This window comes from Alternaria infectoria (assembly GCF_024043175.1).
Source record: "Alternaria infectoria strain BMP 0036 chromosome Unknown scaffold_46, whole genome shotgun sequence".
Classification (NCBI taxonomy): domain Eukaryota; kingdom Fungi; phylum Ascomycota; class Dothideomycetes; order Pleosporales; family Pleosporaceae; genus Alternaria; species Alternaria infectoria.
Genome location: NW_026250735.1, coordinates 62,800 through 88,697, shown reverse-complemented (window position 1 = coordinate 88,697; position 25,898 = coordinate 62,800). Strand labels below are relative to the sequence as shown.

Sequence of the window (25,898 nt, the reverse complement as noted above, 5' to 3'; positions counted from 1 at the left end):
GTATATAGCTTAACTATATACTCTATAGATTATAAAAGTCTTTACTATTATAGTATAAAAGTTTTTAAAAATACTAAAAGCTATTAGTATAATAGCTTCTTAAGAAGAGCTATACCTCTTCTTTAATTAAAAATATAAAAGTCTTATTCTCTTTTATATTAATAATATTCTATTACTCTATTATAAATATAAAAAGTAATAAGTAATAGCTATATAAGCTAAGATCTCTAGTAAGTATAAGATCTAAGATTAAAGAGATATAAAGTAGTTTCTTAGTATTTATATAATTAAAGACTAATATCTAAAAATAATTATACTTATTTATAATATATATATAAATAAAATACTTAAGAAGTTTAAGCTTAAAGATAGATTTTTCTCTTTAACGCCTCTACTATTAGATAAGCTAATTAAGAATACTTAAAAAGTAACTAAGCTTTAAATTAAAAGATACTAGAAAATAGTTATCTTTATACTTTATATAGTAATTAAACTTTAACTAAATATAGTATATACTACTTTAAAGCTTATATACTTTTTTATAAAGTTAAGTAATAAGTATAAAAAGGCTATAAAGTAAGTAATTATATATCTTTACTATACTTATTTTAATATAATCTAGTATAGTAACTATAATAAGCTTTAGTTAATAATTACTAGAAATATAGTTTTTTTTTTTTTTCTAGAGTCTTAAGCTTTTACTTATTAGAGTATATTACTATTTTATTATAATTCTATATTTTAAGTAATAATTAGTACTTTACCTTACACTTATAATTAGTAATAAAGTAATTAAAAAAATCTATTTTTTTAGTATATAGTAGAAGGTGTAATTTAAACTTATACTCTAGAAACTTTATATTTCTAATACTAGAGCTTTTCTATCTTAAATACTAACTAGAGCTTTACTAACATTTTGCTAACTAGAGCTAAACGCTAACTTAGTAACTAGATATACTAGAGCTAACTATTACGCTACTATAGAATAGTATCTAAAAAACCTTATACCTCTACTATTAGCTACGCAAGAGAATACTTATATAGAACCTAGGTATAACCTTACGTATATTATATCTATCTAGTAGTAACGTAATTTGTTTTATATATATTAGTTAACTTAAATAGTAAGATATTATAGAACTTTAGATAATTATAGAGAAACTATAAAAGTAGAAGACTTTATAAGCTAATACTACGTAATATAGCTATAAATAATTTTATAGTTAAGAAAGTACTAGATAGTATAGTTAAAGAGCTATTTATATATAAGAATTAAAATTCTATAGTATATATCTTTTTAGTATATAGTAGCAAAATTTAATACTAATAGAAACTTACTATATTAAAATAGCTACTATAAATTATATCTAGTATAAGAGAACTAGAAGGTATATAACCTTTACTAATATTCTAGTAAGTACTATTACTTATTACGCCTACTAACTAAAAAGAGTATATAAGTTACTATATATTTAGAATATTTTCTAAGTATATCTAGGTTACTTTAACTCTAGAAATAACTTATAAAGTTATATTATTATTAGTATTTAGAGCCTTAAGCTTCTAAAAAAGTCTACGTAGAACTAAGCTAAGTATTATACTTTTTATAATAAATTAAAGGCCTTATACTATATAAAGGCTAAGCTTACTACTAGTTATAAGCTATTATAGTAGTAGTAGAATTAGCTTAATAAGTCTACTATAGCTAGCTTAAATAACGCGTTGTTTAGAAGCTTTTTAAGCATCTATAATTAAGTCTAGACTATCTTTCTATAAAGGTATAACTTTTTCTCTCTCTATAAGCGTATAAACTTTTCTTTTATCTTCTAGAATAACTCTCTAGATTAAATTAATTAACTAATATAGACGCACGCGCGCGCTTATAATAAGTAACTTTAATAATATATAGTAGAGAATAATAATAAAGAATTAGAGAGATAGATATAGTAGGTATTAATATAGAAAAGTAGATTAGTAAAGCGTATTAGTAAGAAAGAGAAAGAGATAAGCTAGTATTGTTATTATTAGTATTTACGTAGTTATACCTATATTATAAGAATATAATTAAATTATAAACAAATACTAAGTACTAAGTGCTAAGTAATAAGTAAATACTACTACTTCTATATACCTAAATCTGTAGTAATAAAGCTATAGTAGATTACTAGAAATATATTCTTTACTAATAACTTAAAGACTTACTAATTATCTTATAAATATATTACTATATTATATAAAAGTATAATTTTATAAAAAGCTATAAAATAGAGTATAGTTATTACTTCTACTATAGAAGTAAAGCTACTTACTTTTAAGTATACTACTAAGAAAGCTATAGTACTTAAGTAATTTTTTAAGAAACTAGCGCTTAATTTTAAAAAACTTTAAATAGTCTAGTATAATAATTAGTTAACTATTAAGCTAGTTATTAGAAAAAATAAGTATATTAATTCTTAGCTTAGGTATATTAATATCTAGAATATATAGCTATAGTAGAAATATACTAAAGAATAATTTAAAGTTAAGTATTTAGAAAGTATAATTATACTAGTAAATAGATTAACTAAATTACTTACTTAGTAATAGTTTAAGAAGTTTATAAAGAATAGAGAGGTAATAGAAACTATTCTCTAATAATAGAATATAGCTTTATTAGAATAAAGTAGTTAAATACTATAATAAATAGTATAACTAATAAAGATTGTAATAAAGTAATTACAGAGTTAATAATAAGTAAAAGGTAATAATATTATTACTAGGTAAAGAATAACTATAAAGAATTGCTATTTTTTTTATAGAAAATAGCTACTAAAATAATTACGTAAATATCTGTCTATTTCTACCTAAAGATAAGAATTTATAATAAAATTTACTAAATTTCTAGATTAATAATCTAAGTCTACTAAATTCTTCTTATCTTCTAGATTTATAATTTAGACTAGTACTAATTATATTAGTTTATACGTTATATTGCATAAACTAATAATTAGTTTATTACTAGATTTTTTAGTAATTATAAAAAAAGAGATAAGAAAAATAAAAGTTATTATCTTATATAATAATTTTAATATTAACTAAGCTAAGATAAATAAAAGGTATTTTAGAATCTTCTAGTATTGTAGATTAAAACTAGCTACTAAAATCTTAATTACGTAAGTAATTAGATTTACTAGAATTTTTTTTTATTTGTTAAGAATATAATAATAAGTGTAATCTTAACAAAGCTTAATAATAAAAAGATAATAATAACTAAGTTATTATAATCTTTATAAAGTTTAAATAGCTACTTAACTTATAAAATTCTTAATATATAATTTTTTTAAAAGTAAGTAGAGTAGAGAGATCTTTATTTAGACTACTACTATAAAGATTAATTATATTTAAGCTAGATTTTAGTTACTCTAAATAGCGCTTAGTTATAGAAAAGTAATTACTAAAAATTAATATAAGTATAAAGTAGCTAAAATACTAAACTTTTCTTTAAAAAAAGCTAAATAGTAACTAACTTACTAACTACTATAGTTATAATTCTTTAAGTTATAACTCTTCTAATTACACTTATTAAAGGCTAGCTTACTATTTTAGCTATTTTTAAAGTTTTTAACTTAAGCTTATAGATAAGTAGTCTTAGTAGCTTAAGCTTATATATAAATCTTAAGCTTTAACTACTTATACCTAGTATATATTATTACTTTTCTATACTTAGCCTTAGCTAGCTAATACTAAGTATAGTAGTAGAGCTTACTACTTATAATACTAAATATTAAATTATCTAACTAGTAATTACGTAGCTAAGAATTATAATATTTAAAATAATTATTACGCTACTAAGACTAATTATTATACTACTAAGACTAATAATTATACTACTAAGACTAATAATAACTATACTAACTATACTACTAATTTAATAGCTACTAGTTTTTAAAATAAGAAGCTTATAGCTAAAATATTAGTAGTAGATACTACTAAAATAAGCTTTAATAATAATACTTTAAGTATTATAATACTAGATTAAAAGCTATAAGTAGATAACTCTAAGTAGAAGTTATAAGTAAAGCTATCTAACTACTACTTATATTAATTTTATTTATTCTTTTACTTAGTATTATAAACTTACTATAAGCGCTATATTAATTAGAGTTTTAAAAAGTTATAAATAAAGTACTCTATAAGCTTTTTTTACCTAAGAACTTAGAAGTTTTACTTAATAGTTTAGCTAGAGTCTTAGAACTACTTTTAGCTTTTTTCTTTTACTTCTTATAAGTATAAGAATTTTAATAAAGCTTTTTAAAATATTAAAGAGCTTTATCTATACTTTAGTAGTATTTTTAAGTTAGTTAAGAATTAAAAAAGTAAAAAAAAGATAATTATAAACTTACTTTAGAACTATAGTAATCTACTATACTTATCTAGCACTTATATAGATTCTAATTATAGAGATAGTAATTATAAAAGTTCTAAAATAAATAATATATAACTTTACAAAGTTACTTAAAGTAATTAGCTTTTAGAATAAAATTAAAAAGTTACTAATAAATATAATACTTATACTAAAGATATTTAGAAGTATTATAGCTAAGTATTAGTCTAACTTACTTATATAGATAACTAGTATATACTAAATACTAATAATTTTAGAAAGTTTTAGGCTTAAAAGCTTTACTTTTATTTTACTTACTAAAGTAACTATAACTATAACTATAACTATAACTATAACTATAACCTTTACTTAGAGACGCTTACCTTATTTAATTTTAGATACTTTAGTTTCTAATATAGTTTAATTACTAAAGGTTTAGAATCTAAGTTTAGAAAGTATTATTATTAATAAAGATACTACTATAAAGAATATACTTAATACTTTCTTAAATACTTTAATTATTATAGTTATTAACTTAAGAGTACTTATAACCTAAGTAGATACTTTTAATATATAATTTTAAATATTTATAATACTTAACTTAATCTCTATAAAAGTTATTATTAAAGTTACTAGTAATTATAAAGCTTTAACTTAGTTAACTATTAACATTTATAAAGCTCTAAGTTAGTTAAGTATTAGTAGCTTAACTACTTTATAAAAAGCTACTAGTAAATAAGTTATTAGCTACTATTATTTTAAAAAAAAAAGATAAAAGTTAATTAGTAGCTACCTAAAGTTATTTATAGTAAAAATATTAAGCGCTTAACTATAAAGCGTTATTAAGTAAAGTACTATTACGCTAAGTACTATTACGCTAAGTACTAGCTTATATATTATAATTACTACTAGTAGAGATATTATAGTTAGAGCGTAAAGCGCTATTATAGTAGAAGCTAGAGCGCTAACGCTTATAGCTATTATTTAAGTTAAAAGTTTAATTATTAAACTAAATTATAAAAGTTAGCTATTAATTTAAGTATAAAAGTAAAAACTTACTATAATAATAAAGAAAATAAAGAAGTAAGTAAAGTAGAGAATTAAGCGTAAAGCTTAAGAGCGCTAAGGCTTAAGAGCTTAAACTCTTAAGTAAATAAGTAGATTAGATAGGTAGCTTATTAGCTTATTAGCTTAGATATTTTAATAATATAGAAGTAGATAATTATAGTAGAAAAAAGAATTTAAAAAACTTATTATTAATAAAGTCTCTAATTCTAGTCTAAGCGTGTACTTATATAAGTAGCTAGCGTAGCTTATTAAGCTATTAATTATACTATAAACTTTACTTAGAAAAGACTAGAAGCCTAGATCTTACTATTATAATTATTTTTTACTAGTTAGATACTTAGATTTTTATAGCTATTAGCTATATTCTAAGCTATTATAAAGTAATTTTTAAACTAATAAAGTTAATTTCTAAGCTATTAGGCTTTATTTAAATAAGTAAGAGCTTACTACTATTAGTATTAAGTATAATTAAATACTTAGTTAGGCTATAATCTACTACTATACTCTAAATCTTTAAGCTTAGACTTTACTAAAATATACTAATTATAGTAGATTTACTTAAATTAGTTTTAGTAAAGTAAATTAATACTTTTACTACTTTAAAGAGTATATTAAAGTTAAAAAGTAAATATACTTCTCTAATTATAGATATATAATTACTTAGCTCTTAAGTATATAGCTAAGAATTTTATTCTAACTTTCTTTTAGAGTAGAATAATAATAATATACTTTATTATCTCTAATTATTAATTATCTCTAGCTCTAATAATTATTATAGCTATATATAGTAAGTATAAAGTATTTAGAAAATATACTTATATTTAAATTACTATATAGAGTTACTAACTATATTCTGTTACTTTACTCTATATTAATACTTTACTTTAATAACTTTATCTCTATTCTACTAGCTAGTAATATTAATATAAGAATAGCTAGTAGATAGATTATATTTAAAGTAACTATAATATATAACTATAGCGTTTATCTAAGTAATAGTACTAAGTAAGAAAATATAAGCTATTAATATTTTACCTTTAGTATTCTATTTATTATTATTTATACTTAGAACTCTAGTAATAGCTTTATAATACTAGTATATAGCTTACTTTAAGTATAAAAATAGTAAAGGCTAAATTAAAAGCTTTACTATATCTATAAAGTTATAAATATAAATAGTAATAGTAAATTAAAATACCTTTTTATTTAGCTTACTAATATAATTATTTTTTACTTAGCTTATAATATTAAAATAGTTTTTATAAAAACTTTATATATCTATTTTATAAAAGTTCTAAAACTAAGTATAAGTAAATAAATAAAAGAAAGTCTTACTTTACCTATATATATCTTTAAAATAATAAAAGTATTAATAGTATTAATAGTACTAAAAGATATATACTTAGAGTAAAAGGCTAAGATTATATTCTATATTATATATATAGTATCTTATTTTATAGCTACTAGAATTATTATTAGAATAGCCTTTCTAATAGCTACTCTTCTAGTAAATATAAAGTAGCTTATAGTAGACTTATAGAAGTAATATAATTTAGAGAAACGTAAGTAAAGTAATTATAAAAAAATAATTTAGTTTTATATTAGTAAATAAAATAATATAACTAGTAATAGATTAGTCTTATTTTAATAAATACTAATAAAACCTCTTACTTATTTAATTAGTATAGCGTTTAGTATAAGTCTAAGATACTTCTATATTTAATATATTTTTAAATTTCTAAAAGTAGTAACTTATAAAATAGAAAAAGCGTACTTTTACTAAAAGAAATCTTAGTATATATATTCTAACTATAAACTTTTAAAATATATTACTTTATTAGTTATAAGCTTATAAGAATATATATTTATATTATAATTCTTTTTAATAGAATATCTTTTAAAGATTAATAGTATTAGTATTAAGTTTAGTTAAAGTAGTATCTTAGTGTATAGAGTTCTTAGAGATATAAGAAGCTCTTTAGAATAAAAAGATATTAAAAAAAATATAGTAAAAGAAAAGTCTTCTCTATAGATAAAGCTTTTTATAATTTTCTCTAAGCTACTATTATCTATATTATAGTTTATCTATATAAATATCTTTTTATATTCTATAGTAGTACTATAATTTAATATTATTCTAGACGTAAAGTCTACTTACAATTCTACTTATTTACTTCTTTAGTTAAATTTAAGGCTATATTATACTATACTCTAACTTTTACTCTTTCTACTAAGATTACTACTTAGGTACTAAGAGCTTTCTCTTAAAAAGCTTCTATATTAAGTTTTAAAATATTTATATTTTTCTATAGCTTTATAGCTTTATTTTACTTATTACTACTTTTAAGTTTATTTTTAAGTTTACTAAGAATACTTTAATTACTATTACTTCTATTAGTATGTTATTACTCTTTATATTTATAGTAATTATTAAGAAAAAGGTTTTATTAATACTTATAGCTATATACAGTAAGTATAAAGTATTAAATATAAACTTATATTAAGATTACTATTTAAAATTACTACCTATATTTAGTTACTTTACTTTATATTAATACTTTACTTTAATAATTTTAACTAAAATTTGTATTAAAATTCTTTTATAAAGTACTTTAGTATTAAAATAGTTTATAGCTAGCTTAGAATTAAAAGCTTTAACTATATTAAAAGTAGTAGTACTAAAGCTTTTAGCTAAAGCTTATTTACTTTTAAAAGTAGATAAAACTTTTAGTTATATATTCTTTAGTAAGCTAGTAATAGACTTTACTTTTTTATAACTAGTTTAAAAGCTATAGAAATCTTAGTTTACTAATAAATTACTATAATAGCTAAATAAGTTTTACTATTCTTATAAAAGATTTCTATATATTAGAAATAAATATATTATTTTAATAAATATTTATAAAGTTAAAATCTAGATTTTAAGTAGTAATACTTATAGCTTAAAAAGCTACTAGTTCTAAAAAAGTAAAAGCTAGTACTAGTACTCTAAAGAATATCTAGTAAAAGGTTTTACTAAATTTTAGAGATATAGTATTAAGTAAGCTAAGAATTATAGCCTTATTAATTAGCTAATATAGTACTTTATTTTTATTAAAATATAATAAGCTTTATTAGTAAACTAATAATTTTAGAGCCTATAAACTAGTTCTAAAAAAGTAAAGTCTATTACTAGTACACTAAAAAATATATAACTAAAGGTTTTAGTACTCTAAAGGTAAATAAATTAAAGTTTAAAGTCTTAGCGCTACTATATCTAAGATAGTTAAAGCTTCTAAATTTATACTAGCTATAAAGCTATTCTAATACTAAAGTACTTTATAAAAGTATTTTAATCTAAATACTCTAAGAAGATTAAAATATAATTATACGCGCTTATTAGCTTATAACTAATAGAGTAATATATTCTAAAGCTTTATAGTTAGAATATATATACTAAAATCTAAGTAAAAGTATACTTTTTTTATTCTTTATACTTATTACTTTGTTAAATGTGCTAGTGCAGAAATGTAGGCACAACATAGTTAAGTAATATAGTATTTAATTGCAATGCAGGTGTATTTTCTAAACACCTTTTTTTATAGTATATAGTAGTATATATTCTTTTAAAGGTTTAGAAATTAAAACTAAGCTATAAAGTTTAACGCTCTTAAACCTTATGCAAAAGCATAAAGATAAGAAGCTAGAATTTAGCATTCTTTATACTTATATAATAGTAGTATTTAGAACTTTAAAGATTAAATATATAACTAGCTTATACTTTATACTAAATACTATATTACTATATTACTATATTAATACGCACTTCTAAATATTTTATAAGTATTTTAAGTAATTATAAGTATAAAACTAATCTTTTACTAGTTATATTACTTTTTTACCTTACTAAGAAGCTCTACTAAGTTATTTTATTATTAATTTATTACTAGCTATATAACTAGATTACTATTATAAAGCTTTTATAAGCTATACTATATATACTAAAGATAAAACTCTTAGAGAAGTAATTTTAAAAGCTATTTTAGTAACTATAAAATAATATATAGTAAAAGATAAAATTTAGACTCTTATCTTAAATTATATAAAGCGTTCTAAAGCTATAAGAACCTTTATTAATACTTCTATTATTCTAAAAGGTTATCTAGTTTAAGTAAGACTATCTTTTATTTAGTTCTCTATTCTTATATTTAAAAAGCTTACTAATAAAATATATAAGCTATTCTAAGATAGTAAAATAGTAAGTATAATTTTATTTTTATAGACTAAGTAGATAATTATTTAATTAGTAAGCTAACTAAAAAAAGCTATTAATTACTATTATTATCTATATTTATAATTATATATATATTGTAAGAATAAATAGAGAGCTTATACTATCTCTATACTTAGTATAGACTATATACTAGTAATATAAAGCTATTACTAAAATTCTAAGTATAAATAATAAAAAATAGAATACTAGAAATAAAGTATTTATAGCTTATTTTCTTTTTTCTAATACTATTACTTTAATAGATACTATAGTTATATTTTATAGTTACTTTAAATAAAACTTATTAGCTATTATTATATTTATATTACTAAAGAATAAAGATAAAGTTATAGTTAATAGTTATAAATATATAAAATAGATATTATAAGTTCTATTAGTAGTAATTCTTATTACTATATATTATATTATTACTAGATATTTCTAGTTATTTTTAGTTATAGTCTAAACTAGAAAGTTATATAAGTAAGTATAGAGTTAGTCTATACTAAAGGCTAGTAATAACTTTATTACTAATTATAATATATTCTAAATTAATATTAAGATTATCTAGTAGCTTTAAAAGAGCTAGCTTAGAGTTTTTTAGTATTTTTTAATATGTTTTAACATCTTTTTACTATAAATATAAATCTAAATTAGGCTTAAGAGCACTAATATAATAAGTTTAGTAGCTTTATTAAATAAGAAATTTTTAAGATTTTTTATAGAGTAAAATATTTATAGAGTAGTTATTATAATAAAGCGTTTTAAGCCTACGTACGTGCTAGAGGCTTCTAAGGTCTCGTTTAAGCTGACATACATTTACGCGACGCGGACAACTCTCTCTGCGCCACGCAAGGATTGGTCCGCTCGTACGCAGAACTCGGGAACAGACGTCAAGTCAGCTCACGAGCTTGATACATCCGGTCACCCTCGTCTGCCAAAGCCCGTTCACCTAATACCCTATCTCCGATTATCAAAAGATAAGTGAATCTAACAGAATGCTCGTATAGAGGGGGCGTGCTCTGCGCGTCAGCCTGAGAGACTCAACGTACGGCGTGCTTCTCCGCGCGTTTGGACCGTAGGCTATAGCCATGTTGAAGCTGCATTGCTCGCTGCGCCCCAAAGTCTCCACCATTTGCGCTTCAACTCTACCTCGTCCGACGCGGATATAGGATGCCGCATGTGCAAACACCGTCTTTATTGTTCTATTTAATGCTTCCTGTCCTCGCCTCCGAGTATGGAACGCATCACGCTTAGACTTGCATCGCTTCAACCTCCGCTATGCCTAACACTACTTTCAACCCCGACGCTCTCCCCGATCTCAAGGACAAAGTGTTCATCGTCACCGGAGGAAATTCAGGCATGTACGTGTTGCAAACACCATTAGTGAATGACCTATTCAACTAACAATACCTTCAACAGAGGATACTACACCGTAGCCCATCTCGCAGAACATGGCGCGCACGTATACATGTGCGCTCGCAACGTGGACAAGGGCACAGAAGCAATAGCCAGAATCAAGAAGATGCACCCCTCCGCCCACATCGACCTTCTACAAATGGATCTCAAAGACCTCAGCAGCGTTGTCGCAGCCGCGCAACGTTTCCTCACGCTCGAGACCGCGCTGCACGGCCTCGTCAACAACGCCGGCATCATGGCAACGCCATTCGAGCTGACTCAAGACGGGCACGAGGCACAGTGGCAGACGAACTACCTGTCGCATTGGGTATTCACACATCACCTCCTTCCCTTGATGCTGACAACATCCAAAACGCTTCCCCCCGGAAGCGTGCGCATCGTCAATCTCACTTCGTCCGGACACTTGCAAGCGCCGAAAGGCGGAATCAACTTCGATAACCCCGCGTTGAAAGATGCGGGCGACATGGCTCGCTACGGGCAGAGTAAGCTCGCTAACATCCTGCATACCAAGTCGCTTCACAAGGCGTACGGTCCGGGGTCAGCAAGCGCCACCAATAACGAGGGGGAAATCTGGACTTCGTGTGTGCATCCGGGGCTCGTGGAGACGAATCTGCAAGAGGGTGTGAATAAATCGAATTTGGCCATGCAGGGCGTGATCACCGTTTTGCGAAAGACTGGTATGTTTTGGTCGTCGGATAGGGGCTCGTATAATAGTCTTTACTGTGTTGCGGGTGATGGCATGAAGACGGAGCAGAGTGGCGGGTATATGGAGATCTTCGGTCGTTTTGGGGAGCCAACGTGTGAGAGTAAGCCTGCGAGGGATGCGGGGCTTGCGGAGCGGTTGGAAGAGTATACTAAGGAGCAGATGAAGAAGGGGGGTTGGGTTCAGTAATGATGTTGTACATTTTCCTTCTTGCTTTCAAGATATAATGGGAACTTAGATGGGCTTTGTAATACATAATAGAAGTTTGCTAGACGATATGTAGAGCGCAATCATGATGCGATTAGAATGAAACGAGAGAACAGTCGCTAAGAATGGCGTAAAGACCAGAGTGTACGAAGTGAAGGCCCGTGATGAACGTGATGCTCACGAAGTCCCGGACGTACGTGTGGCTTTCACCTTTCGAGACCCAGGACCGTCATCACAACTCTGATCTTCAACGCAGTCATCAGCTTCCTCGATCCTCTTCCGCTTCTTGCCCTCCTTATGGTGAACCGCTTTATGATGCTCATTCATCTTATCCTTTCTTCCCCTAAAGCCCCTGCCTTTCTTGCCACCTACTGGATTCCTGGAGCGCACGCAGCCGGACTCTGGGCAGAAGTACTCAATCGAACGACGCGCGTGTATGTTCTCGTGGTGTCGCTTGAAGTCAGCGTGACGATTGAAGGTAAGGTCGTCACCATCGTCGAGGCAGGCTTCGTTGAGACACTTGAATTTTCCCGCTAGAGTGACTTGGCCAATGATGGGATCGGTTCGGGAAGACGGAGGACCAGATGTGCGGCGCCGACGTCTATTCGAGCGTTGTGGGCTCACAGGTGAAGACCGGGCAGGAGAGCAGGAGCTGGGTTGGGAGTAGCTCTCCGACGCGATGTTGCGGGGTGGGCTCATGCGACTAGGCAGTGGTGAGTTTACAATCATAATAGACCTTTCTCTTCGTGCTTACGTCTGGCTTTGAAATTGCGCCTGTTCGCCAAAAGGTGCTTGGAAGGCACGAGAGCTGGGCGAAAATGTGGATGAAAGAGCCGAATGCCTGCGTCATTGACGTTAGAATTGAGTCCGGAGTTCAAGAACCAAAGAACTAGGTCTCCTTTTTGTTCCAGGCTATGGGCTTTTCCAATCGATAACCTATCGATAAATAGAACGAGGTTCCAAGGTGTATAATGGTCACGCAAGATTGACTTAACGTCATCAGGTTGGGTATAGCTCAGCTCAGATGCTGATACAGTTAGATGGAGCGGAGATCTTGTCTTAGACTGATATATGTCGCGGCCAGATCCAACACGATGAACGGCTGCAACGTGATTGCTTATTGGGACTCCTGGCACCCTACGGAGGAGCAGTTCGACTGTATCTCTTGTGGAAGGTTGGAGTAATACTGTTAGCCGGAACGCCCTGTAAGGACAGTTCCGCGCGAGTCTGAGCTTGCCCAGGTCCTTCTCTTGCTATGATTTTGGCCTTGTCGCTTGTAATGAGACAACTCGGATTGAGGACAGAAGAAAAGAACTAGCCAAGCTTTACCTTCGAGATTAACACATCGGCTGATGGTGGTCCAGAATATGGTAAAGGCAGTTTTTCGAGTGAGGTTCAGTTATCAAAGCAAATGGTTGGGTCGTGTCCAGATAAGCAATGTAGTGGATAATTGAATCTCTAATGCTGTACGTGATGTGAGATTGGTGAACGTAAGTCCGGCACCTGATACCTGTATGGTGAGGCCGGGAAGTTCTATCTTTGCCAGTGCCACGTACTGGATACTTCGACAGACCAGCGACGCTTTAAAGCTCGCTATGTATAGGACCAGTCGGTTCAGTCGGTGCTCGATGGTAGAGGCAGGCGCTTGAAAGTACCAGAAGGGTGCGCAGATCATGGTGTAATCCTCCGGAACGGTCAGCCAAAGGAGTGTTCGGGAACTTCTGTCGAAGTACGGTGCGCAAGGCCGTTCGATCTCGTATGATGAGCAACAAGTTGCCATGACGCTAACGGGTTTGTCGCCCTTCGCTGAACAGACTGGCCCTTGCGATGTTCGAGCTTGAGGGTTCCAGGATACCAATAGAGAGTCCATTCGTATGGAGGTGCGTGCAAATGGTGCAAGACGTTTCCAGGTCTGGATGTAAATGACGGTTCCATGTTCCAGGCTGGATTTCAAATAATCCTGTGGCTTGTTGATCGCAAACTGAATATTTTGAAGGGAACTTACTCGTTATCGTATCCAAAGTGACCAAAAACCTTGCTCTCATCCTCACGTTCTGGCATGCCTTCGTCGATGGTGTCGTTGATCGCATATTCGAATGGGCTCATCGCTGCCGCTGCAAAATGCTCGTATTCCATGTTTGGCGAAATGTCAGATGACCGTCGGGGACGAAAGTGCACCGAATGTGAGTTTGATCGAAACGGACAAGGTTGAAGCGCAGTGCGTTGGCTTGCTGACGTGCTTGAGATGGAGCGGGACATTGCTGACCCAGTCGGAACCAAGATACTCCCAAATGAACCGCGGGACGCTCGCTGCAGGGATGTAGACAATGATCGCTGACCGGAAGATACTGATGAGTATTGCGAAGCCGATCGCGACATGTCACCGTTCACCGGAACTTGTGTGTAGCCGATGGGGCTGTGTACTGTTTGGTGTATATTGGCACAAGGCTGAGCCTCAGCCTGGTGAGAGATCGAGTGTCGTGGTGTGCCGCCTATTGACGAGCAAGAGAACATCGAGTCATGTCGATGAGTTGTCGTGGGCGAAAGCAGCTGCTGGTTGTTTCGATATTGTGAAGCTGATTCGATTGTGTTCTGACCGTTGATATCGACACCAATTCCTTGACCGTTGAACAGGTCACGCATATTGCCGCCCCCACCGAAGTATGTGTTGTTGTCCATGTGAGTGGAACTGCAGGATTGATATGTTGAGAAGTTGGCACTAAGAGGTAGTGTGAGGTAGCTGTGGGTGTATCAGGAAAAGTGCTGGGCTCGGATGGACTGAGGTTGGGTATAGACTAGAATTTTGGTGGCAGCGTGCATCAATATAGCTTCAAGTGAAGCGACTAGGGCAAGCGCCCTGAACTTTCCTTTTGAAGGACCTCTGCAGCCGGCCTGCATGTATTGAGCCTCGAGGTGGCTGTTCGCACTGAGGCATACCAAATTCCAAGGCAAACTAGGCAAATGGGGCTTACGCGGGTCTTTTGACTGTGAGGGCTGCATGCAGACTGCGACCGCAGTCGATAGGCCGATGATCGTGATTGGACACATTGATTGCGACATGCGAGTACTATCTGCACGGTGAGAAGGCTGAGGGGTTGGCATGAAATGTAAGTGGGAGAGGTATCTTGGAAGTAGCCGCACGATCACATGCCAGCAGAAAACGGCAGGCGCACCCGACCGCCTCACCTTTCGTCGAGGTCCTTCAAAAGCTAGCCATCACTCCCCAATCTGAATTGAATCAAGTTCCTGTCATCCACACCATGATGGATCGTTAATTTCTTTTGTTCATCTTTCGACTATTGGTTGACGTCTCACGCCTTCACGCTCCACACCTTGATGCTCGCATCGCCTCCCGCCGAAATGACCTTGAGACCCTTCTCCCATGCGACACCATTGACGCCATCCTTGTGAGCGTTGAGAGCCTTGATACGCTTGCCAGGGTCTTCTGTGCTCCAGACCATGACATTGGTGTCCAGACTGCCACTTGCGGCGTAGTTCTCACTCTCGTCCCAGGCCAGACAGGTAATGCGTGCGGTATGGGCACTCCATCTGTCCGTGATGACCTTCCAGTCTCCGCCTACCTCAAATGCGTAGATCTTGCCGTTTCCAGCACCCACTGCCAGCTTCTTGCCTGAGGCAGAAAAGGCGAGTGCGGAGATGGGAGCAGTTGCACGGCGGAGCACTGTGTCGGTCTCCTTGAGCTCATTGCCAGAAAGGGTGTAGACGTGTACTAGCTTGTCGTCTCCACCAACAGCAACAGTAGAACCGTGCGCTGCGATTGAGGTAGGGGCGAATTTGACCGGTAACGAGCTGACCTGGGCCCCCTTGGAGTATACTGCGATGGCATCGGTAGAAGGAATCAGCACGGTGCTCGATGTCGCGGCAACGCCCTTGGGTTGGAACTTGAGATCGTGTGCCTCGCCAGTGAAGATCTTGTCCGGAACGGACATGGAGCGTAATGTGTCGTCCCATCCAACACTGTACAGCTCCGCCTCATTGTTGCTGTCGGAAGTCGTGATGCCAGCCACGTAGCTCGAATGCGCTGCGCCTTCGACCTTGTCAGCCAATCCAGTCGTGGTGTCCCATGCGAGGACACGGCCGTCATAACTTCCCGTGGCGAAAGTAGATCCCGCGATCGCAGCCGAAGTAATGTTCTTGGAGTGGCCCCGGATGATGCGCGTTGGCTTTGGATTGCCGTCGACGAGGTAGTTCAGGTTTCCTTCGAGATCCACACTGACGATCAGACCATCACTGCGGCCGGTGGGCCATACTACACCGACCTGCTGATCGGGTATGCTAGCGACGCCTTCCTCGCCCATCCTCCAGGTCTGAATGTTTTTGCCTGCTTCCGGGTCCCATATCCGGACCGTCTGGTCCGCACTGGCTGTGACGAACTTCTTTGAGTCCTTGGACCACGACACGCCGAAGATGCTGCCAGTATGTACACCCTCGCCAATCTGTCCCTTTGCCTCGCCGGTCTTGCCATCGTATAGCCATATGCGCTTGTCGGCGCCGACGCTTGCGAATACGGAACCGTCCGGGGAGAAGGCGGTGCCGAAGACGAAGCGGTTGTGCTGTCCTCTCAGACTGGTGTTGAATTTGAAGGGGGCGCCGTGGTAGAAGACCAGGCTGGTATCGTCGGAGCCTGTGGCGGCGCGGAGGGGTCGTTGCTGGCGGATAGACACGCAGTTGATCTGTGACGAGTGGCCTGAGATTTCGCCCACGCTGTTGCCGCTGTCTGCCGTGATGCAGTGGCCGAAGCGCTCCTTGCCGTCGCCGACAGCTATGATGCGCTGCGAGTCGCCGTCCCATGCCAAGTCGTTGATGCGGCCTGCGATGATGTGGTAGTCGCCTGCACCGCGTCAGCTCCCTCGCTCTATGTCCTGCTATGCCTCACCCACCTTTTGTAGCTCCTTCACCTGCGCAGTCCCACACCTTGACGGTACCCGAGACATCTCCACTAGCTACGTAGAAGCCCGAGGGCGAGAAGCGGGCGACCGTCGTCTGTGTCGTGTGTTGGGTGTATTGTTTACTAACAGCCGGGTCGTCGATGGAGCGCAGGAAGACGGATTTGCCTGACTACATGTCCAATTAGCTCCGCGAAAGCTTCGGATAGTCGGGAGACTCACGGCATAGGCAATGCGTTCGCCCTTGGGGTCCGAGGAGAGCGGTGTTGCCTGTCCGCGCGTTGTCGAGGGGGACGCAGCCCAGATGGCGTCTGTTCACGGTCAGTAGCTGCTGCGAGAAGCTATCTGGGAGCTCATACCTGATACTAGAGACATTGTGCGCGCAGTTCAAAGGACAGTGAGTAGCAAAGGGTATTGGTTACGTCAATTGCAGAGGATGTCTGCCTGTAGCTGCCAGCGTTGGCGGTGGCCTCTGCGTCGTCACCGCCTACGTTTCAGCGACCAGCCACGAGTCGCGGGGCAGGTGGGGGTGGCTCCTTCATGACAGCTCACCTGGAGGTAGCTACTTCACGTCTTCACATGTTACTCCAGGTACCAGCTCTACATGTCAGCACCCATGATCCGCGTTCCTTTTGCTGATAGTCCAGCTTTGCTGCATGCTTCAGCCAACATCGCATTCCATCATCGAGGCCAGGTCTAGAACGAAATACCGCCGAGATCACTATGCAAATAGCTCCTTCGATCAAGGATACATCCCAGAACCACATGCGCATGCTTGCAACTCACCGCTGACTGCATGGAAATATCTGGTTGCGAATTGAAGAGGCTGGCAGACCAAACAACCTTGGAATGCCCCAGCAGACCCTTGGCGCACGTCATTTCCGCGCGTTGCAAGTCGCGTTGAGATGTCTTCAAGTCTGAACTGATATACAACCACATCCTGCATCATTGACTCTCTGTCTCGCACATCGCCCATTCTGAACGCTATTCGCTTCCCTCGTTCGCTGTCGCGTCGTTCGCTGTACAACGTCATCACCCGGGAACCCGGCATCCGGTAGCCTACATCCTCAACATCATCATCACCATTCTCATTGCGGAAGAGCAAAGACATCAAACACCATCAACATGTGTCTCATGCGGTCTTACGAAACGCGCGGTCGTACCGTCATTGAACCACCTCCCCGACGAGGAAACTACACGTCCCATACACCAGCCGGCGTGATGCGTCTGCCGCGCGAATGGCGCCGGACCTCAGTCGAGAGCTTCAGCGACGACGGCCGCTACGTCGAGTACAGGTTCGTAATAACTTTATGGCACCATTGGTTGTCTGACCCTTACATTATCCAGGCGATCTCGATCTCGTCCCCGTGCTATTGAGTACGTCGAAGAGCCTCGCATACGTGCAAGGAGCCGTGCGAGGAGCCGTGCGAGGAGTGTATCCAGGCGACGCATCAGCGACGTTGAGATTGTCAGGCCAGCAAGGACCAGCTACATTGACCCACGTGGAAGTGGTTATGTGGACGAAAGGGTTACGAGGCGAAGTGTCAGCCGCGTGAGACATTGAGGAGTCACATCTCTGCAGACGAGAGAATGAGGTATGTGTGATCACAGTGCAGAGCAAGGTTGTACATGCTAACATGCACAGTTTTTGAATTGAATATGTACATATGGGATACATAGAAGTTTTGTAATTACGAACGTTTAACTTTCAACAAACCAACAATGCCTGCGGCAAGAAATGTCCCATGTTGCTCACCAACTTCTTGAAGCCTAGCCACTTCGAAGATCATCCCTTCAGGCCTAACACAACAAGCCATCTAATAGCTCAACAGCAATCTATGATGGAAATATTTCGGAAACTCCCATCCGGAGATAAATAATAGTGTACATCCTAGGGCGTAGCAACCCCTGCCGCTAACCGCTTCCGAGCTGCACTCCAAGGTGGGGCGCTATATCCGACTCATAGCTAAACTTCGTCATGAGATTTTGAGTCACGATGAGGGAACGACATACAAGTCTTTGAAAACAACGCTCATTCTCACCAATCTACTCCCCATCCCAAATCCAGATCATGGCATCCAACCCAATGCAACGATGCTGCATCGTCGGCGTAAAGCACTCAGGCACACCACAAGGCCAAATCAAACACATTCACAATAGTACACCTCCAATCCTTACCCCATTAAAACCTCGCCATCTAACCCACACCCCAGTCCGCACATACACCACCTACCCCCCCAACAACCCCTCCCCCTCAAACGCCATCCTCATCATGACCGACGTCCTCGGCATGGACTTCCCCAACACCCAACTCATCGCCGACCAATTCGCGCAAAACGGCTATCTAACCGTCATCCCCGACGTCTTCAACGGGAGCGAAGTGCCGTTTCCGCCTCCGGAGTCGTTTGACTTGCAGGAGTATATCACAACGACGATGCCGAAGACTGATACTGTGGATCCTATGTTTGAGACGGTGATTAAACATTTGAGAGATGAGTTGGGCATCAAGAGGTTGGGCGGTGTGGGATATTGTTTCGGCGGGAAGTACGTATGTCGGTTTTTGAAAGAAGGGGGGTTGGGGAATGGGGGGATTGACGCGGGGTTTACTGCGCATCCGAGTTTTGTGGATGCGGAGGAAGTTAGGGATATTAGGGGTCCGTTGAGTATTGCTGCTGCAGGTATGACTTTCGATTACAAAACTCATTCCATTCATTCCATTCATCAAACCTACTCCAAAAAACCAAACTGTAGAGACAAAAACACAAACAAGAAGAACGCACTAACGATACCAACAACAACGCAGAAACCGATTCAATCTTTCCAGCCGAGAAGCGGCGCGAGACAGAAGATATCCTCAAAGACCACACCGTGCCGTACCAGATGTTCCTGTATTCGGATGTCGAGCATGGGTTTGGTGTTAAAGGGGACTTGTCGCATGCGAAGGCGAGGTTTGCGAAGGAACAGGCTTTTTTGCAGGCGGTGGGGTGGTTGGACGAGTATGTTAAGAAAGCGCCGGGGGTGTAGGGCCTTTTCCGGGGAGATTGGGAAAGTTCGGAAGGGTGTTGTACAGGTATGATATGGGTATTTCGTCGGCCGGGTGTGCGTCTTGGAGGGCGGTGTCGTATTCGTATAGTGTACATCTGAGCCTGGCGATCTCATCCGGTCCATTGAGCTGCCCCGCGCTCTCAGTCGTGTACTTCTCCAGCCAAAAGTCGCCGTTCATCTCGACATCGGTACTAGCATCCGAAGAGTCGCAGTACATCCGCACGAAGTCAACAATCGTGTCGATCAAAGCCAAAACTGCCGAGAGCACCCAGGCGCAGAAGCTGATGGCGAAGTACGTGAAGAGGAACAGGGTTATTAGAAGACAACCCCAGAGATAGCCTGTGAGGATACTGTCGAGTACTTCGTTGGGTTGCGGCATGGATGTCGATCGCCGGAACATGACCGCTTGGTGGGGGAAGAGAGGTGGCATGGTCGTGAGGTAAGACGGCAGAGTAGGTTCGGTTGACTTCTCGGTCGCGAGGCAAGGGTAAAGCGTGCTGACGACAATGTACCGAGTGTAGCAATGTCGGTGGTTGGAGTAAGGCTAGCCGAAGACGATTTACCGTTCGTAGCAATATGAGTACCCAGCAATGGTGGGTGTTGGACCTCGATGGTTGGGGCCTGGGTTTGTTTGTGAGAACATGCGAGATGGCTAGAAGGCTACAGCTGCGCTTGCATCGTCGTCGAGAATCGCACCTTACGATCCATGTCTATCCCTAGACAATCCTCATCTTCAATCAGCGAACAGAAAGTGCTACCCCTGCTTTAAGAGGCATGTGCCAACACACCACTGTCAATCACCGTCTTCATCCCCCGCCCTTCCTCGCTCAACCCTTTGTCTTCCATCTTAACTTTCTCCGCCCACGGCGGCTCACCATCATCATCAAACTCCGCCCACTGAAAAAACCCACAACTCTCCCTCCCCGGCACATAACCCGCATGGCACATCCACATATACCTCCCCCTCGACTCCTTCTTCCTCGTCGCACACCTCAACACAGTCGAAACACCACACTTGCATTTCGGCGTAAACCTCGGATGGAGGCTATCCTTATAGAACCGATACGTGATATTAAGCCGCTTGTTTTTCGCAAGCGGATGAGGATCGATAGCTTGGGCCGGCGCAATCGAGTGCTTCCATTCTTCTTGCATCTCTGCATGCATGACCAGGAGCGAGTTGTGTGGTAAATGAATGCTGATTTGGCCTTGGGCGTCCGCGAGAGAACCGTCGTCTTTTCGGTGCTCGTCGTCTTCGGCGACGGTCTTGCGGACCCGGAATTCGCGCGCTACGCCGAGGCTTAGACTGCCGATGACGGCTCGTGGACCGAGGTAGGTGAGTTGGTCGGCGTGGTATCCGACGCTTTCTTGTGGTCCGTCGTAGCAGTTGACGAAGGCGGTGTTGGCTTTCCAGGGGTGAGGGGATTGGTATTTGAGTTTCTTGCCGTTGGGGTAGAAGTCGCGGATTCTGCGTTGGATTTCGCGGTTGACGGCGTCTTCGACCTGGGGGCATGCGTTGAGCATTTCTGGGAGGCTTTGTCGGACATCCTGGGTGGAATTAGCATCTTGGTGGTGTTTCTTGTCAGCGGTCCTTACCTCGATCTGGCCACCGTTGTAGATGTATTCCGTCTTTTGTCGTTCCGCCTCTTCTAAGCTGTTGACGTAGAAAGAGTACGTGTGTGGGCTTACAACAACTCTGTCGAACAGCTTGAACTCGTACCTGTCGTAGGTCGACGAGGCGTCCAGTAATTGCGAAAGCAGTGCATCCGCTTGCTCTACCGGAAGGAAATTATGTATGATTGAACAAGGCGTATGTACTTCGACGTCTTCTGGGCTATAGAGAAATAGTGTCTTGCCCTTTCTCACAAGTGGCTTCTTGTTCAGGGTTCCATTGGCCGGAGCAATGCGATACGAGCTCAGTGACGATTGATAGCCCACTGTCGATGATGCGGGTCGCTTGCGTGGGAAAGTAACTTGAGGTCGCGACAGACACTCCGAGGCTTGTTCAACGGCCCCCTCAGCGGCGAGCAATGCTTCAAGCAGAGTCCCTTCATCAACTGTAGGATGCAAAGATGCCAGCAAGGCCAACTTGAAATCGGTAGACTCTTCTTCTGGGTCTCTAGCCTCTGAAGGCCGCTTGCCTGTACTCGCCACGGACCTGGGCGGCCCCTCATCCCACTTCCTCTTGCGCGACACGAACGCGTCCATACCGACTGTGGTGGGTTAAAATGGCGCGCATAGTCGCATCAACAAAGTGAAATGGCCTCCTCGACAGTGGCGACTGGCGTAACAGCAGACGCGCTGTCACGGGACAACCTCCGGCGCCACACCAGCCCCGCCAGAACCCAAAGGCGCCTCGGTCAACCGACACCTCGTCATCCGCAACCATGCTGCAGCACAACACCAACTCCACGTCCTGGCGCGACATGACGCGCCGTACCATACCTATCCTCCACGCGCCGTAATCCCAAATCTCACACCCACCTTCACCACCCACGATGCTCGAGTTCCGCACCCAAGGCTTCAACGGCTACTCCGTCAAATACAGCCCCTTCTTCGACTCGCGCATCGCCGTCGCAACATCCGCCAACTTCGGGCTCGTCGGAAACGGACGATTATACATATTAGGCCTTACAGCGAATGGCATCGTAGCCGAGAAATGGTACTTATCCACCCCGTCATTCTCGTACAAGCCACTTGCTTCCCAATCACATGCTAACCCGTCCCCAGGTTCGACACGCAAGACTCACTCTTCGACAGCACGTGGTCCGAAGCGCACGAGAACCAACTCCTCACCGCCGGCGGCGACGGCTCAGTAAAACTCTTCGACATAAACGTGCCCAACTTCCCCATCGCATCCTGGCAAGAGCACGCGCGCGAAGTCTTCGCCGTCCACTGGAACCTCGTGTCCAAAGACACTTTCCTATCCTCATCCTGGGACGGCACAATCAAGATCTGGAACCCAAACTCAGATGCGAGTATAACCACCTTACCGACGCATTCATGTACCTACAGTGCGAGTTTCAGCCCGCACAGTCCGAGTGTACTGAGCAGTGTGAGTAGTGATAGCCATTTGAGGGTTTTTGATTTGAGGACGCCGGCGAGTGCGAGTAATCATCTGACGATGAGTGTGCCGATTCATCAGCCGCCGAAGGCAAGGATGGGACATGCGCCGGGTGTGGGTGTTGCGCCTGCGGAGGCGTTGACGCATGATTGGAATAAATATAGGGATACTATCGTTGCAACCGCGGGGGTGGATCGCGTGATACGCACATTTGATATCAGGATGCCGCAGCAGGGGCCTGTTGCTGTGTTGCCGGGACACGAGTATGCGGTTCGGAAGTTAAGTTGGAGTCCGCATTTGAGCGATATACTGCTTAGTGCGAGTTACGATATGACGTGTCGGGTGTGGACGGATGGGAGTGCTATGGGTGTGGGGAGTGTGAAGCAGGAGAATATGTTGGAGGATCCTATGTTTTATGGTGGGGGTAGAGAGATGGGGAGGATGGGGAGGCATACCGAGTTCGTTACAGGTGTCGATTGGTGTCTGTTTGGCGCGGAGGGCTGGTGTGCTAGTACAGGGTGGGACGAGAGGGTTATGGTATGGGATTGCCGGGCTATCATGCAATGAAATGACGACGTTCCATGCAACACGCGCTCGACACTGAGATATATCTGTTCTCCATTCCCTACAAAAGTAACAATGCTCAGCACGCTACACCGCGAGCTATGATGCCGGCCACCAACTCAACGAGACAACAAGCAAAAGACAGGGTATCATCCCATAGCTACACCCAGACACCGAAATGCAAATCCCACATGCGCCGCCCAAATGCCGAAGCTCACAAACGCCTCCATGCTCCTTCCCTCTATCATTCGCTTTCATGACCCTTCTACAGATTGCCGAGGTTCAGAATATCGTCAAGCGCATCGTCCATCTCTTGCCCGTCTTGAACGCTGTCTCCTTGCCAGTGTACGCCCACTTCATCGTCGATCTGCGTTGGGTCGCCACGTCCATGACCTTCCGATTGGTCTCCGAGGTTCAGAATATCGTCGTCAAGCGCGTAGTCCATCTCCTGCATGTCTTGAACGCTGTCTCCTCGCCGGTGTATGCGCACTTCATCGTCGATCTGCACTGGTTCGCGTTCAAGACCTTCCTATAGATCGCCGAGGTTCAGAATATCGTCAAGCGCATCGTCCATCTCCTGCATATCCTGTACACTACCTCCTTGCCAATGCATACCCACTTCATCATCAATCTGCATCGGGTCGCCAAAGTCAATCGTCCAAGTCTCGCCGTTAAGGTCGTGCTTAATCCCATTTGCAATGCCATTGATACCGTTCGTGATCGCACCATTCGTAAGCGGTTTCGCGGGCGCATTGTAGATGTCCTCGATGCCATGCGTATCCAGAAACCTCGAGTTCATTATGGATCCCGCGATCAGTGGTGTTTGGCCGAGGTACGAGTCTCCGAGTTCCAGCGCGAGTCTCAAGTCCTCCATGCACAGGAGTTTCCGCTTTCGTCGCTCTTCTGCCTCGACGGGGAGTTCGCCGCCGGTTCCTCGGGCCAGCTCGCCGCGGTCTACTAATCTTTCCTCTCGCGCGAGCTTCTTCTTGAATTCGCCTGTGCGCACGTATCCAGGGCCATTGCTGCTCACTTTACCTAGTAAGTTTGCCAGTGCTTCTTTTATGTATGTCTCGGTAGCGATGTTGAGGTAGTCTGGGCAATCGGACGTATGGCCCTGAGGCAGCCCGAACTCGTAGCATATTGGTAGGAGGCGGTAGGATATCGTCGTTGCAGTGGGGAATTCGTGCGTCTCGGCGTAGAGGGCCGAGGTATACCGTTTCCGAATCTCGAGTTCCCAGTCTGAGACAAAGTTGTTAGCATCTCAAGACGTAAAGGAAGGGTATAGCAAATGTCATGCACGTACTCGTCTTTCCAAATCCACCGCCCTGGTTACTGCTCGGCCCAACATCGAGCTGCTTCGCGCGTCTCGCATCAACATACTCCTGCACCGGCCCAGCAGCACCCGCGCCCAAGCCCTCGAGCCCCGTACTCAGCGGGCTCTCGCCTGCCGGTATACCCTTCAGCCGCTTTCTCTCCCTCCGACTCAATTGCATAACCTCGTGTTTCAGTCTCTTTTCGCTCTCGTCCCCTGTCCCCTTGACCGTCCCGCTCGTCGGCTTATCACTACTCGACACCCAACTGGCGATGCCTGCTTCGGGCGGGTCGCGCCATATGTTAGCGTAGATAGCCGTGAAGAGCGCATTGTGCGCGTGTTCCAGGGCGGGCGTGGTGAGGATCTTGGACAGCTTGTGGGACAGCTCCTCCTGGTTGAGGTTGCCGAGGAGAAAGAAAGAGAGGGCTTTCTTGTAGATGGTCCAGTCTGCGTCGCTTATGGAGCCTTTGACTGCGGCGTACAGGGGCTCGACGTCTACACGGGGCGCGCGCGGCGCGTTGGGCTTCTTGGTGAGGTCCGTCTGGAGAGATGTGAGGCTGGGCAGGGTGCCCGACGAGAGCGTCGGCGTGGTGGAGACATTCATGTCATTGGGGCGTATGGTGCCTGCCATGATGGCGGTGGGAGCGCGCCGTGGTGGCGCTCAATGCGTCGTGATGTGCGCGTTGCGAGGTCGTCGCGCGTTGGACAGATGCGCGTGCGGGCTGTGGAGAAGGCTGAGGCGGCGGGAGAGCGACGCCGGGGTCTGCGCGACGCTTCAAGAGTGCCAGCGGGGTCGCACGCGTATGCAATGATGGGCCCCGATGACGGGCAAGGACAGCAGGCGTTGTGCGGGGCCTACGCTGATGGACAAGCATGCAGTCGTGGAGAGCGTGAGGTCAGAGCTCGGGGGTTTGCGGAGTTGATGCTGGGGCAGCCTAACAACTTCCACGAGCCCCATGAAACCTCCACCACATGCACCCTTCCTTTCGGTCACAGA

At 40.0% G+C, this 25,898-nt stretch overlaps 5 protein-coding genes across 5 annotated transcripts; 2 read left to right on the top strand and 3 right to left on the bottom strand.

Annotated features, from left to right (window-relative positions):
* Positions 1 to 10,964: 10,964 nt before the first annotated feature.
* On the top strand, positions 10,965 to 11,994 carry J4E92_010907 (uncharacterized protein; the record flags this gene model as incomplete). Its single annotated transcript, XM_051502241.1, has 2 exons — positions 10,965 to 11,047; positions 11,106 to 11,994. The coding sequence occupies 2 exons, from the start codon at positions 10,965 to 10,967 to the stop codon at positions 11,992 to 11,994; spliced, it is 972 nt and encodes a 323-aa protein (XP_051347567.1).
* Positions 11,995 to 15,323: 3,329 nt separating this feature from the next.
* Positions 15,324 to 17,294, bottom strand: J4E92_010906 (uncharacterized protein; the record flags this gene model as incomplete). The annotated part of the gene is made up of 4 exons (XM_051502240.1): positions 15,324 to 16,864; positions 16,914 to 17,091; positions 17,142 to 17,230; positions 17,279 to 17,294. The coding sequence occupies 4 exons, from the start codon at positions 17,292 to 17,294 to the stop codon at positions 15,324 to 15,326; spliced, it is 1,824 nt and encodes a 607-aa protein (XP_051347566.1).
* A 3,435-nt stretch (positions 17,295 to 20,729) lies between these two features.
* J4E92_010905 (uncharacterized protein) lies at positions 20,730 to 22,169 on the bottom strand (the record flags this gene model as incomplete). The annotated part of the gene is made up of 2 exons (XM_051502239.1): positions 20,730 to 22,119; positions 22,162 to 22,169. 2 exons carry the CDS (start codon positions 22,167 to 22,169, stop codon positions 20,730 to 20,732), a joined length of 1,398 nt encoding a protein of 465 aa, XP_051347565.1.
* Positions 22,170 to 22,459: 290 nt separating this feature from the next.
* On the top strand, positions 22,460 to 23,592 carry J4E92_010904 (uncharacterized protein; the record flags this gene model as incomplete). The annotated part of the gene is made up of 2 exons (XM_051502238.1): positions 22,460 to 22,623; positions 22,692 to 23,592. 2 exons carry the CDS (start codon positions 22,460 to 22,462, stop codon positions 23,590 to 23,592), a joined length of 1,065 nt encoding a protein of 354 aa, XP_051347564.1.
* A 262-nt stretch (positions 23,593 to 23,854) lies between these two features.
* On the bottom strand, positions 23,855 to 25,532 carry J4E92_010903 (uncharacterized protein; the record flags this gene model as incomplete). Its single annotated transcript, XM_051502237.1, has 3 exons — positions 23,855 to 24,118; positions 24,209 to 24,828; positions 24,893 to 25,532. The coding sequence occupies 3 exons, from the start codon at positions 25,530 to 25,532 to the stop codon at positions 23,855 to 23,857; spliced, it is 1,524 nt and encodes a 507-aa protein (XP_051347563.1).
* Positions 25,533 to 25,898: the final 366 nt, after the last annotated feature.